This window comes from Coturnix japonica, chromosome 5 (genome assembly GCF_001577835.2).
Source record: "Coturnix japonica isolate 7356 chromosome 5, Coturnix japonica 2.1, whole genome shotgun sequence".
In the NCBI taxonomy this organism is placed as follows: Eukaryota; Metazoa; Chordata; class Aves; order Galliformes; family Phasianidae; genus Coturnix; species Coturnix japonica.
In genome coordinates, this window is record NC_029520.1 from 23,072,075 (window position 1) to 23,086,986 (window position 14,912).

At 38.7% G+C, this 14,912-nt stretch overlaps 3 protein-coding genes across 4 annotated transcripts in view; 2 read left to right on the top strand and 1 right to left on the bottom strand.

The window, feature by feature from the left end:
* The window catches only part of SNAP23 (synaptosome associated protein 23), a 19,779-nt gene extending 16,621 nt beyond the window's left edge, over positions 1-3,158 (top strand). For both annotated transcript variants that reach the window (XM_015864335.2, XM_015864337.2), the window contains exon 8: positions 677-3,158. In XM_015864335.2, the coding sequence (XP_015719821.2) occupies positions 677-742 (66 nt within the window). In that variant the 3' untranslated portion in view covers positions 743-3,158. The remainder of the gene's footprint in view (positions 1-676) is intronic.
* A 608-nt stretch (positions 3,159-3,766) lies between these two features.
* LRRC57 (leucine rich repeat containing 57) lies at positions 3,767-10,569 on the bottom strand. Its single transcript, XM_015864698.2, has 6 exons — positions 10,460-10,569; positions 9,660-9,812; positions 9,125-9,260; positions 7,740-8,008; positions 7,145-7,330; positions 3,767-6,891 (listed from the first exon to the last, which is right to left on the bottom strand). The coding sequence occupies exons 2-6, from the start codon at positions 9,741-9,743 to the stop codon at positions 6,850-6,852; spliced, it is 717 nt and encodes a 238-aa protein (XP_015720184.1). The 5' UTR covers positions 9,744-9,812; positions 10,460-10,569; the 3' UTR covers positions 3,767-6,849.
* Positions 9,692-14,335, top strand: HAUS2 (HAUS augmin like complex subunit 2). Its single transcript, XM_032444903.1, has 7 exons — positions 9,692-9,799; positions 10,460-10,845; positions 10,965-11,057; positions 12,223-12,292; positions 12,792-12,924; positions 13,534-13,642; positions 13,788-14,335. The coding sequence occupies exons 2-7, from the start codon at positions 10,468-10,470 to the stop codon at positions 13,932-13,934; spliced, it is 930 nt and encodes a 309-aa protein (XP_032300794.1). The 5' UTR covers positions 9,692-9,799; positions 10,460-10,467; the 3' UTR covers positions 13,935-14,335.
* Positions 14,336-14,912: the final 577 nt, after the last annotated feature.

The following is a 14,912-nucleotide window of genomic DNA, read 5'->3' on the forward strand; positions in this document are numbered from 1 at the left end:
CCCGTGACCCATCGTGTTGTTCCCTGGGAGATGTAGTCTTCTTCTGATAAGTTGCAGATTCAGTAAAATTATTCATGCTTTATATGATGTTATGATGTGGAATACTGATAGCAAAAATTACAAAATTATTAAACCATGACAAGGGGAGTATCTTGATGTTCGTGTGTTGCATCCCAATCTACTCACAGAGTGAGACAACTCCTTTTTGTGCAGAGGCCCTGGCTTCTCCTGATGTTTGATAAGCCTACTCATGTTGTTTCATTCTTGCTTCTTTTGCTGAAGGTCTCTTATTAAAACAATAGTATTACAACATGCTTTCTAACCTATAGTGCTACTTCCATAACTATTCCCAACATCTAAAAGCTAATACAGTTTTGCATGCAAGAGGTGATCGCGTAATACAACAATTCAACAACTGTATTTCTAAAAACATGCTACCAAAATATATGGTGTACCTACTTTTTCAAATCAGCTAGCTCTAAAAACATGTTACAGAATATATTGTGGCCTACTTTTTTCAAATCAGTAAAAATATTTTTATAAAATCAAGCTTATAAAAATGGCTCTATTTATATTTATCATGATAATACTGCGTAATTCAAGAGTTCATCAGTTTGAATTCTTAAATTGTGTTATGTGTGGTTTGCAAATGACGTGTGAATTTGTCTTTTTTCAGGCAGATACAAATAGAGATCGCATCGAGCAAGCCAACATCAGAGCGAAGAAACTCATTGACAATTAGAACCTGTTGTAGTTGTTCAGTGACATTCTCTCCATCTTCAAGCCACCATATTTATGGATCTGTGAAACTTCTCTACTCTGAAATAAGAGGGGGCTGGGAATAATGGGAAAAAAATACCTTTTCTATAGGTTTTGTTTTTTTTTTTAATTACTTCATGTGATCATGATTTCTGACTCCAAGAAAGTTGTCAACATAATTTCTTTCTACTCATTTGCCTTCACTTTCTTAAACTGCTCAGGGCTGAAAGTGTCATGGCTTTGAGATCCTTCCTGCATGTTTTACTCTCCTTCCCAGTCTCTTTTCTTGCATCCAAAATACAATTCATTACTGAAGTTGAATAAGCAGGGTAACGTGAATTCACAGTTGTGGAAAGCTGGAGAGGGCACTTTTCACTGTTTGAAATACCTCATAAGTTGAGTGTCTTCACTAAAATAGGGACTTGGTGAGTATTGTTTGACTTGTGTCTCTAAGCAGGCTAACCATGGTTTTGCAGTTCAAACCACAACTGGTTTGGGGTTGGGCTTATGGGCTGCAAAATTCAAGTGGCCCACTAATAACTACTGGGTTGAGGGCTTTAAAAACACTTATTAAACACACAGACTTTAATGTAAAGTTAACTGGTGGTATACAGATTTCCATTTCTTTACTGTAAATTGACATTTGGAGGCCATGACTAGTAAATAATGTTGCATTTTTCTAGTAATGTTTGTGGTATGTGTTGATGTAGCTGATCTAAGACCTATGTGCATGTGAATAGATCATAATATATAAAAAAAAATAATCCCTGAAGCATTTATTTGACAGAAAACTGTGTCCACCTTCTGAAAGTATTTTTTTAATTTAATGTTTTTTACATTTAATGCATGTATGTTAACTGGGAGGATCTGAACAGAAATAGAGTAGAAAAGCATGCAGCTTTCTAGTATCCTGTACTGTATTTATTCTGGTTTGGCTAGTTCTCACTGAAGTTCAGTTTGGGCCTTTCTCCACTGAAACAGGATGACTGAGATTGAATGTGGTTTGTCCTCATCAGTGACTATAGGGGAGTTTGTTAAAAACACCAAAAGCAAAGATCAGCTCGTTATGAAACTTCTTTGTCATGGGCCTGGAAGAAGCAGTATACATATATAGGATCTTTTTTCTAGTTCTGAATAAGCTAGTACTGAATAGATTCCTAACTAGTTTATTATTTCAGGCTTTGGGACTGGCAGCTGGAAATACTCAAAGTCTCGGTTGCTTTAAACTAAAAATTTCCTCTTCTGCCATAGAATAGAAGACCATCTGAGTGGAGGTACAGCTGTCCTCTTTAGAAGAGGAAAAACATCTTGGTTTGACTGTGATATAACCAGACTTACTCCCAGGGCTTTTGACAGTCCATGAGTATCTTGTAACCATTAATAGTAAATCCTAGGGCTAAAGAGATTATTGTAATCTGCTGAAATGGAAGATGAACAATGTAATGTGTTTGGTTTCCAGTAGAAATACAACTGGTGTACAGTTTATTAACTAGTATATTCTCAATTTGTTCCCAGTACAACCCGATAAACAAAAATCAAAGAAAACAACTAACCAAAGGATGGAGATGCTGCATGTGGTGAACTGGCAGTGATAGATGGTCTTGTGTAAGACACCATCACTTTTAGAGGGTCTTGTTACTTAAGTGCTAGGTATTGGCTTCTGGCAGTTCTTGGAAAGATAATGAATTAGAAAAGTGTATCTGCTTCTGTTGGTAATGCTTAAAAACACAAGTAGCAAAAAAAAGAACATATAGTAAATTTCTAATAACCTTTTGTGAGGGAAAGAATCAGGGATTAAAATTTGTGACATTTTGGGGTGTTTTTTCCTTCCTGCAAACTTCAGGTTAATTGAAGGAATATTTGCTGCTGATCATGAAAGAAAAGCATGCATTATTTGTGATCGTCTCCTGGAACAGGAAGCTAAAGCAGTTACCTTGTTGTTCTTAGAACAGTGCACGGCTGCTCTTGAAAGGTTTTTTTCCTTGCTTTTACAAGTCTATGTTCTTCATCTTTACTTCCCTGAGCTCTGACCGCAAATTGGATAAGAGAGTGTTGTGATTGGTACACAGAATCTTAAATAAATACTGCAATGAATATCACACAAGAAAATAATTTCAGACACTCTAAGCTTGAGTATTATGTAAGTACCAATATTTTCTGATGCAGCAAGAGCCAAATCTGTCAGGGAGCTGATGCCTTAATGTAAATGAACAATACATAGTCTTCTTGAATTATCTTACTGTTTGTAGAATAGATGCTTACTTCCCGTGTTTGTGGAATGTAATCAAAACTTGTACATCTTGATATTTCTGAATACTATTAAGAATGAAGGTTTACAGTTTCTGCTTTTGATTGTTAAACTGCATATTGTGCACAAAATATATACTTTTTTAACTGAATGTGTTTAAGAGCTATTTTGTCTAAGTTAGAAATGTCTTTGTTTAGTTTCCTGTCCTTGAAAAACTTGGCAGAACTAGTTGCTGCTGTTATGCAAGTAGGAAGTTTCCCTTCTGTTTTCATTTCATAGAAACCCTGATGCTAACACAGGAAGGGAGGTGACAGGAAAGAGAGGAAAAGACAAATCTATGAAATTCAAGTTAGCCTATGTCATGGTGAAAAGTGAGTATGATTTTTAACAGGCAGGTAGCTAGCTAAACGTGAGCTGCAGCACATATTGTTTGTGCATTAACTTGCAAAACTCCTTCCTCTGTAAAGGCTTTGCTGTGAAACAATTTGCTTATTTGCCTTTACACTTGAAATAACAGTACTTCATCTAAATACTAATTGATTAAATAGATGAAAACTGTATACTTATGTAGTTTTAAAAATGGAGAGCAAATGAAACCAATATGAAATAAAATACCCTAGTTAATCAGTGAGTGTTTTTGTGCATGGAAATAAAATTGTTTTGCATAAGGGGTGAGGAGAAGGGAAAACTCAGAAATTGCTGAGGTAAAACTAATAGGCTAAGTGTAGTGAAGTAATGTCACTTAACAGAATACAATTCTGTGCTTGAATGCATTTATTACTGTGACCCAGAACAGAACATGGAATTTATTTTTTTTCTCCAAACAAATCCCCTTCTGCTTTGGTACAGATTTGGATAGTGCAAGACTAACTCAGAAGCAGCTAGTATTTTTCATGGTGTCTCCCCTTTGCTTTATGAAACTTCTGGTAGCTGCTGTAACTCCAATGTAGCAAAAGAGCCTAGCCCATGAGTAACTGGAAGGTTTCTAAATGTACCGGCAATCACATAAACAACAGAAATGCAACTTACTATTGCAAATATCTCCAAAACCAGTGAGATTTTTTTTTTAATGACATGCCAACTGCTGCTTTTTCAACCATTCTGCTGCTGTTCTGTTTCCTCATACCTATTAGTTTGTCTGTTCTTGCATACATATCAGCATTCTTTGTCTATTCAAAGATAAACCCTACATTTAAGAGGAGCAGCACACCTGAGCACAAGTATTTTCAGTTTTAGAAAACACCCACAAACCAGCAGCATAATATTGCAAAGTGCATGATACTGATGATAAATTATCCCATTGTACTATTCCCATTAGGTCAGTTGCTCCTGTCCCATGCATTGGAAAGTGTGCTAAAATGAGGGCGGTTTAGTCTGTCAGTGTCTCAAGCACTGCAAGTCTGTAGGAAGAAAGCTACTACTTCAAATTGGCCTTCAGGTATCAAGGGAAAGGAGCTGAACTTGAAACAAGCTTCATGCATAACCTATTCACTGTATTAATATAGAGGAATGTGTTTCTGATTATCTGGCCTTGCAATTGTTTTGACATGCGAAACAAAGTAGTACAGTAAACACTGTCCTGTCAGCTATTTCTTGTATGAGATAGCACCTGGAATCGGGGAGTCCTCAAGTGTCTACTGGTTCCCTAGTGTTGGCAACCTGGTTATAATAGCAGAAATACCAACAGAAGATGTCTGCCAGGCAAGGAACTACTAGCCCAGGAATCCGTACCATCCTTGATATGCATCTAGGTACCTGGGACATCTGAGGTTCCTCTTAAAACTATAAAAACAAACTGTAAGAATAAGTCTCCCTCTGGAAAAAGTAGAAATTGATCAGAGAATGGTACTGTTTTTGCTTATTGATTAAAAGGGCAGGGGGAAGCTTAGGGAAAGCAAAAAAAAAAAAAAAAAAAAATCTTAATCTGTGGCCATTCTATGTGAGAAAAAATCTAGCAACAGCAGGTAGTTGTATCCCTACCAAGCAAAAGTAACTTGCTACCTATTCAAAATGGAACCTCTTTCTGATGACTCCCCTGAGAGAACTTCTCTATTTGAGATCAAAAGGATAGATAAGACCCTGGAATGTGAAAACCTGGCTGGCTCTGGACTCTTCAATGCAGTTAATCTCTGGAGTGAAACTTTGTCCTTCATCAACTACTCTTAGACCTGAGAGCAGTTTGACAAGTATTACAGTGGAGTGGTAACACTTGAAATAACAAGCGTGCTCAGAAGTAATTAATCAAGTACATACTTGCTTTACTGGTGGTAAACAGTAGTGTTTAGTAATTAAAAAAGTAAGAAGACACCTGTCCTTGCATATTATAGAATTCTCTAAGTCTACCATTGCAATCTTTATGCATAGTCTGGGGAACTTGGAGGTAATTACACCTGTTTAATTTGATGATGGATCAAACCCATCCTTTAAATAATTAATTGATGTTCCCTGAAATGCTGTAGTAAGTATTGCAATGTAAGAATGAAATAAGACTACAACAGGACCAGGGAACTCAATATTCCTAAGCATCTTATAAAATAAACATTTAATTATAATTAAGATTAGTAGTATATTGAAGAAGAACATTGGCACAGAGGTCACTTTGTTTTCCTTAGTTGCAGATGGCATAACATGTTGACTACACGTAATTCTTACACCTGCAACTTCAAGGAGTTGAATGTCTAAATGCCTTTCTTACCACAAGTATGAAAGGTTATATATAAGAACAACAGTTAATAAATGCAGTGAGACTGGAAGACCATTTCATTAGGAAGAGGTGCATCCATGTTCTAAGAAACGCACCTAGTACAGTTCCTATTTCACTGTTCTGAGCACGTTAGCTTAATTTCTACATAAGTGTTGACTTACTTGACTTCTCTCCTTTCTCAAAGGCTTGAAGTACAACTGCTATGAGCAACTGATGAAACCGTGTATCTGAAGTGGTGATTTGTAGTGACAGCTTAGTACTACTAAGTGACAGCAGCAGGTACAGCAAATAAGCTTGAAATTAGTAAATTGTTTTCAAAAAAATCAAATAAACAAGCACACTTTCCTTTTTAGTATAAGTTAAATAATTGCATACATCTTCAGTTCTTTCTAGGTGCTCTTGGTAGTAAGGCAGCAGCAGTAGGGAGACAGCTAAGACTTTCCGTAGGAGTCGGTGCATAGATACAGTATACGTTTTTACTGAATACACTGAAGGTTATCTTCATTTTTATTTGACACAGCTCAAGCAGTAGAGGACTGTAGTGCAATTCTTGCTTATGGGAAAAGTCCATCAAGAAAAGTATGAATGAAGAATGCTCAAATCATTATTTGTTTACTAGAGGCAGTTAATAAAAATTAATTTAACTCTAATGATCTGTGCTTCATTAAAAAAAAAATTCTATAAATTAAGAACAAAAACATATCTGTAGAAGAGTGCTTACTGCAGAATATACAACATTTTGAATCTGCTTTGAAAGAAAAACTTCCATGTACTATCATGGAAAGACGATTCCAGAAATAATTCTCTTAGAAATCAACTGACAGCTTCCTGGCAAAGGGAAACTGGCAAATCTGAAATATTTTTTCCCCTTCTCTATGGAAGAATGAGCCCTGACAAGAGAGAATGCATACTGTGTTAAAAGCTATAGTGGCTCAAAAAGAAAACTGGCCCCTAGGCAGGTTCATCAGTACAATACCTGTGCTCTCTAGCTCCAGTTTATTCAATATGGTCTTACCAACTGTATACAACTAATAGAGGGGATACTCTAATCTCCTTTATCAGTCTTGGTTCACGTCAGTGAAGCAGGTGACTCAGTCACTAACTCTTCTTACCAGGGATACACACAACCAGAACAAAATCAAGCAAACTTCTTCTTTGTAGCTGTAAACCGTTCCATGTACTACAAAGAAAAATAAGAAAGACATTCAAACAACAAATAAATAAATCTAACCATTTTCTATCATATATTGTAATGGAGTGATACTCTAGAATGAGAGACCTTACAAATGCTGAAGTCAAACTGAAGGGTTAAGGGTGAACTGATCTTAAACAGCTAATGATGCTTACAGTCATACTGCAGTCATATGTAAAGAATTCACCAGAAGCTTCTTAAAAAAATAATAATACAAAAAAATGCAAGTCTATATACAGACCTTGTCATAACCATCCAGTTCTCTGAGTTTCTTGATTTCAAAGAGGTTGCCTTCGACTGCAAGCAGTGAGATCTGGGAATCACTGAGGATACTCTGAGGAAGCATGCTAAGTTCTAGACAATTTTCTTCTAAACGCAAGACTTTGAGGCGTGGACAGTGCGAGATCTGCACTGAGATCTGGGAAATCTGATAGAAATTTTAAAAAAGGGGATTAAAATATTAGTTATCCATGATTACTTCAAGTGCTCTGTGCTTCAGAATAATATAGAACAATAACTAGTTAGCAGTACATAAGCAGCAATAAAAGAAAGCCATGTAACTTATATTCTTCCATAATAACAGGCAACTTACACATCAGTTTGTCAGATTCCTACTGAACATCAGTTCAAGTATTTTCTATAAAATTAAATTCAGGATATGTTAGCTATTAAAATCAGGCAGTTGAATTTATCAGTACATAAACTGTAGTGATGATGCCTCACTTCTGTCTAGAAAAGATGCATCTTCTAGCTCTAAAGTTTTGATGGTGTCAAACTATGCACAATGTAAACAGCCGTGTCCCACATCCACATGCCTATAACATCTGTTACCAGACCTGGTTCTGATTCAAATTGAGTTCAATGGCCTGCAGTTCTCCCACACTGTCGGGTACATTCTGGATCTGGTTTTTGGAAAGATCTACCACGTCCAAGTGGCGAAGACCACAGAGTTGTGTAGGCACAGTCCGAAGCTGGTTCCCAGAAAGATTCAAGGTTTTGAGAGCTGCAAGTTGTCCAAATGCAGCTGGTAGCTGCTTCAAGTGATTGCCATTCAAGTGCAGTGTTTCCAGTTTTTTCAGTTTACACAGCTCCTCAGGTAGGGCAGCTAGAAATAAATCACACAACAAAGAGATGACCTAAAAAGAGAACAGCAAACCTCTATAACCATTTACGTCAAATGTATTTCTGCATGAACAGTGATTTATTACAGTAATTTCCCACAGGATTCTTCCATATTTTCCAATGAAAGCACAGATCCCTGCATAGAAACTTAAGCTCCCTGACAAGATGTGCTTGCTTTCTAAACATCTGCTAAAAATATCTCAATAAAAATAATCTCCAGACAAGACAGACCTTCAACCCATGGGCTGAAAATGCTGCTTTGAGGACTTAATGCTATGAATTATACTCTCTACCAGCCAATTTGCTAACATATTCTATGACATTTCATCTACCACACAATTCATAGCCTCAGGTCCACTGCAACCCTTTAAAGGTATCGCTCAACTCACTCAATAGTAAATTCTCAGGTAAGCTGTGCTGTATCAGACCAGCACAGAAGCCTCAACAGGCAAACACTGCTAAAATTCATCCTCATTCTATCTACACAAGTCTAACCTGTAGCGCTCCTGAGTCACACTACAGAAACAAAGAGGTTTGTGAATTATATTTGTTTTTCAAAAAAGCAGTTAATACACAATGAACAACCAAAAAAAAAAAAAAAAAAAGTTGGCTTCTTCAGCCATATTTTTTCCATAAAGTGGCAAAAATTTTGTTTATCATCCAAGAGATGGCATCTCTCATAGCACAAACATACCCTGAATTGTACTGAACTTCCACTCATGCTTGTCCAAAAGAAACAGCAACAACTAATCAGTAGCCAACAACATTCTCTACAGGCCATCTTCAGCACCTGTTTTCTATGCAAATACTAAACTACCTGACACTGTTGAACTTTCTGATCAGACGAGTCACAGCATAAAAACTATATGGTTTTTGTACTTACGTGTCACTGTAAAACTGATAATACAACTAAGTTGGCAACTAGTTCTGCAGAATTTATGGTTTTACCTTTTCCTGTACGTGAGTTCCAAAGATTTCAGTTTATGTGACTAAGCTTCCCATTTACATCCTGTGAGAGCTAAATCATTACGTTTAGTTTCTGATCAGAGAAGCCAGGCTTATTTTAAAGGTCAGCAGAGATATTAATTAGCAGGCATACTCAGTTTGTTGTTGTTTAGAACAAGGCTCTTCAATAAAGAAAATTTTCCAATGAGTGGTGGCAAAAGCTCTATTTTGTTGTTCGACAAATCTATTGTCCTTAAGTTGCTCGTCAGCTTCTGCAGCTCTTCAGGAAACTAGGAGAAAGAAAAAAGATATGCCATCTAAACAGTTGATACAGCTTCAAATGTTCAAGTGATAAGCTTTAAAACTTTCAGTGAAAAACGTATGCTGTTACATACTGTAATATGTATCACAATGTCCAGACATAGTAGTGTGGAAATAAGTTGGCAAATTTGTTTACTATGTGTATTTTCAGCTCTGAATTCTGGATATTCTGTGAATTCTTAGCTGTCTTGTAGTCCCAAAAGATTCTTTGTTTTTCTGCCACTGGGTCAGAATAATATTATTATTCATCCCTCCTTATAAGCAATACACATATGTGGTGCATTATGACCACACCTACGTTGGAATTTCTTTTCAGAAGCATCAGTCCCACCAACAAAAACAGCCACATGTCATTACAGGTGTGTTACCTCTGTGAGTCCCTTTCCCGTCAGTTGGAACACACCGGTCTTCTGTGCTGTTTCCAGGTGGGCTTTTAATGCACTGTTTCCCATCCTAACTCTTCAAATGTAGGGGGTCCAAGTGGTGCTTTCAGACAGCTTCTCTTATTCTGCAACAGAGGACCGTGGCCCAAATTCTGCATCATTAAGCAAGTTTTCTATTTTACGTGTACTGCCTAATATTTAGATCTTAGGATATTCACCTCGCTTAAGACGCGTTCATTATAGCAGCCTACAAATCAAAATGATGCAACAAATACGATTAAAACTACTCCCTGTGGGCTGAGCAGCATAAGGATATTCCCTACTGTGGCTGTCCGTGATTTCAGGGCGCCTACCAGCACTGAGCTGCCTTGATGGCTGCCTTGGAAACATTTCTTTCCCGGAGACCGTTCCTCCCTCCAGCCCCCACGCGGTTCCTGACACAGAATCACAGAATTACCCGGGTTGGAAGGGACCTCAAGGATCACGTAGTTTCAACCCCCCTGCCTGGCAGGGCCACCAAACATACACCTTTACTAGATCAGGTTGCCCAGGGCCCCGTCCAACCTGGTCTTGAACACCTCCAAGGACGGGGCATCCACAACCTCCCTGGGCAGCCTGTTCCAGGGCCTAACCACTCTCCTAGTGAAGAACTTCCCCCCAACATCCAACCTAAATCTTCCCACCCACCTCCCGCAGCTCACGGCGGCACAGCCCGCACCGAGCCACAGGCCGCAGCTCTACCAGGCCTTAAAAGCGACGCGCGGAGCCCCGACGCAGCCCCGTACCGATCCCGATGCAGTCAGACGGCCTCCGCACCCCCGGGGGTGGCTGGGGCCGGAGCAGCCTCTCTCCACACCACCCCTCTCCCTTCCACACCCGGGGCGCCGGGAGCCGTCACGGCTCCTCCGGAAGCGGAACCCGGTCAGCCCGCCGTCACACCCACCGTGGTCGGCGGCCCGCGGCCCGGCCTTCCGGGTCGCTCAGGATGGCGGAGCTCAGCTGGAGGGATTCCGCATTAACGGTGCCCGACAGCCCCGGGTCCTGGGAGGATCTGACGGAATGGGAGAGTTGGTTCGACGAGACGGTCGGCAACAGCCCCTGGGGGTCGGACGAGCCCACGGAGATTGAAACCCTGCTGGAGAAATGCGTGGCGGAGGGCTTCGTGAGCCAGGTACGGCGCGGGGCCGTGCGGAGCTTATAGAACTTACATAACAGACTATTAAAAGCTAATTGTGAGGATTTGCCTTTGTGCTGCTGACTGTGCCTTTTCATGCTGCGTTCCTTTCACAGGAGACGTTGGACTCGGCCTGTGAAGAATTCGAGTGCTTTGTGAGGTTTGCAGAGAGGGAAAAAATGGCAAACGTTCGAGCAGAAATCAATGAGGTACGTACAGCCTCTGCTTCTGTCAACATGCCTCAACACCTCATACGTAGAAGTAAAACGTATCGCCAACGAGGCTTCAAATTGCTGTCAAATGTGTTGTGTGTTCTGGAGACCTGCTTGTCATGAAGCAAAGAGTGAAATGATGAAGTTTTCAGTGTAACTGGAAAGGTGTAACAGTTTGTGTCATTGTCTTGTTGCCTTTCTGAAGGAACTGAAGGACAAATAAGAGTCTGTAAGTCACTTATGTTCCCAAAAAATGTGTTTCTTTATAGGCAACTGGACCATTTTCTTGGTTAGCAAGAGGTAACCCTAGTCACTTCCTAATGCTTGAGTTGTCTTTTGATTTCTATTTTATGGTGTTGCTTTCTAAGTATTTGCTTGCTGGTATGCAGACTGTGTCTATTAAATTATGTGGCGTAGGCTCCAGCAGCTACTGCAAAAGTGTGACAAACTCAGCTTTTAAATTCTGGAGAAAGAATTAACTGGCATCACCTTGTATGACCGGCAGGAAGAAGGGGCGTTTTCAGCTCCCAGTAGAGTGGCTATGTAGCCTCTGTTGCTCCTTGCTTACAAAGCAACAGTTCTGTGTCCTGAAAGATTGTATTGTTCTGTTCGGTGCTTTCTTCAGTCTTTTCCTGTCTAACCAAAACAACCTTATTTTTCTGCACAGGAAGATACCTGTTGCTTTTGTGCTCATTTATTGTTAAAAATAATTAAAGCTAGGATTCTCCTGAGAGTTTCTCTCTCAGCTTAAGGCAATCAAAACCACAAAACTGCCTTCTCCAAAGGGAAAAAAACTCAGGCTATAAGGTTCTTGAGCAGGATACAGATTATGAAACTGCTTTGTAGGACTTGTAAGCATCTGTGTTTTAGGAATGAGTTGCAGCAGAAGTTCCCAGTACGTCACCAAATAGTGATTTTCTTGTGTTCGTGTGCTGGTGGTGTTTGGTTTGTTCTTTTTTAAACTGTCTTCCTATTGATCAAAAATAGAATGTAAAACTTGAAAGAGTTTGATAGTATGTTGTCATGCATGTGATCAAACTCTCTTTCATGCTTGCACCATCCTCCTTTTTAATCCTCCCTTTTTTCTTCTTCTTCTCACCTAAAACGGGACAAAAAATAAATATGTTTAAGATGCATTTTTATTTGATTTTTGCTCTTGTAGAAGAAGCTGGAAACTGAACTTCTGCAATTGGAGATGGAGACAGCGGACATAGTTCATCCGTATTATTTAAGTAAGTGTGGCTGTACTGTAAAAACACTAAGAGCGTTAAAGGTGCACATCAGCAAACTGTTACATCTGACTACATAGTACTTGTCATGCTTCTAGAAGTGAAAACAGTCTGCAGCTGTTTTCACTGCATCGCTTGTTACAGGTGACAGGTGTTTTGTTAACTTCCTCCAAAAGAATGCTTGCATAATATTTGAATCTCATTAAGATAACATGTTAAAGTAGAAGGGGTGTGGGTGTATTTATTTTTGTATGTATATATGTAGTCAGGTGTGTCTGTGTGCCTTCAGCAGTTATAGAGGTGTATCTCTAAAAAGTATGCATGACTTCTTTCAAGGTGAGTGTTGATGTTAAATTCTGTACAATCCAGCACAAGTAGTTTGGAATAATATGTTTCTTTACTGTAAATTGTCATAAGCAATAGATCAGACCTCTTTTTTTCTGCCTTTCTGCTGAAGTTTTGCTCTTATTCTTAGTTTCAACTTTGCAATTTTATTTTGTAGGTAAAAAGTACCAGCTATTGCAAGATGTGAACAGACACTTGGAAGCAGTTCTAAAAGGGAAGAAAAGACTTCGGCAGAGGCTGATTAAGCCCGTATGTGAAGAAACCCTGCCTATTAAGGCTGATTTCCACAAGTAGGCATATAAAAATAATAGTTGTTTGTTTGATTGAATCAAAATTAGTTTTAATTTATGGGCAGTAAACATCGTGTACTTCAATTCACTTTGAGAAAAGCTAAAATTCTACTAACTGCTAAATTCATGGAACAGTAGTGATAATTATTTTTTGTGACTGTCTGCTTAGTTGATTTGTCTTCTGAATATTACACAATGAAAAATAAGTGTTTTCAAATGAGATGTGTAAAATGCTTGATTCATTATGCTTCTGCATAGGTAAGAATCACTATTTCAGCTTTGGTATCTTTCCATTATGATTTGTGCAGAATAAGTGCATGGATGATTCTCAGATTTATATAGCATATGTTTTAAAACTAGTCTTTCTTCTCCTGGTCTAAAACTTTAGTCCAGTTACTGAAGTGCATACTTATTTCTGGAACTCCTGCCCTACATGTTGCTGAGAGTCACGGAGGAATTGTAATTGCACAGACGTTAATTAGATGACTAGGAGCTCAAATAAAACTGGAGAAGAGGATTAAGAAAACCTACAGGGGAAAGAGCTAAGACTTTGCAAGTATTAAACCCTACATTGTTTTGCACACCTTCAGAATTCATTCTTGGCTACAGGTGTGTGATGGAGTTGTTGACTGAGGCTGTGACTTTCATTGAGAAGCTGGAAAACCATTTGCAGACTGTAAAAATGATCCCTCAGGTACCAACTTTCATGAAGAATCTGGTGAGTGGCAAAAAAAAATAGTAATGGAGCCTTTTATCTCCTCCAGCATTAAGAATTCAGTGCTGTTTTGTTGCCTAGTGTCTTTTTGTTTCCTGCTAGATTGATAGGATGTGTAGAGATTAAATCCCATCCTCTTCTGCTTCAGGACGTTGCTTTGACAAAAACAGAGGTGATGGTGACAGACTTGGAAGAGCTGACCGAGCAAATATTGCGGTGGAGAGAAGTGCAAAAAGAAGCATATTCTGACAGCGTTTGCAATATTGCTGAGTTGGACTTGGGCTTATCTACCTAAGAAATGATATTTTTCTTCATATGGGATGACTGTTTGAAGAACTGCCATGCAAGTCTCCTGTGGAAACTGCAAAACAGTTGCGTCTTAAAGCTAATGGGGATTTTGTAAATAGTTATATTTATGTTCTGACATTGTAGTTCACTGTTTTCCAAGTAGCTGAAAACAAAAGCAAGTGATAAAAGGCTGAGCAGTAGCTTGTAAGTAGACAGACTACTGAGAGGACTGTTAGAGAGTTTCTCTTTGAAATAGTAGAGAGTCTCTTGGAGCCTTTATCTTCAGTGCCGCTTTGTAGCCACATGTTGGCTATGGAACCTCTTCATTTTTAAAGGTATGTTGATAATACACTGTATTTTGTATGTTGTTATAAAACTTCAATAAAAGTACCAGATTTCGAGAATTAAGTCTTAGTTTTTATTTTGATATGAAATCTTACATTTAAAACTAAACAATGATACAAAGTCATGTGGAAGCATGAACTGGAACTTAATGATTCTGACTAAGAAATTCACTGTTTTTATGTTACGGCTTATTAGAGGTCTGATGTTGTTGACTAGAAAAGCAAGGAATGGGCTTGGTGATGTGTAGCAGTTCTGATTTGTAACCCTGATTTCTATGATAGTGATAGCTATCTTATTTAGTCTCTTCTATTGCTTGCCCTATCTTCAGTGACCTTCTTAGAATACAACTCATTTTACACAAGTACTACTATCAGTTTTTTTGCAAGACTTTTGATGGTTGCAGTTCACAGCCTTAGTGACTTTTAGGTGTTGAAAGATGTGTTGGTAAAACCTCACTGGCAGGACATCTATAAATCAGGAAGGCTGGTTGTCTTTCAGGGGTGTCCAGTTTCATCCTGGAGACATGGACCAAACTGGAAGCGATGCAGATGTATTTCTTTCTATTGCTGCAGCCTCTGTAATCTGAATTCTCTGTATGCACAACTTGTCAATTTCGGTTTCTAAAAAGGAGCCTTTTAAT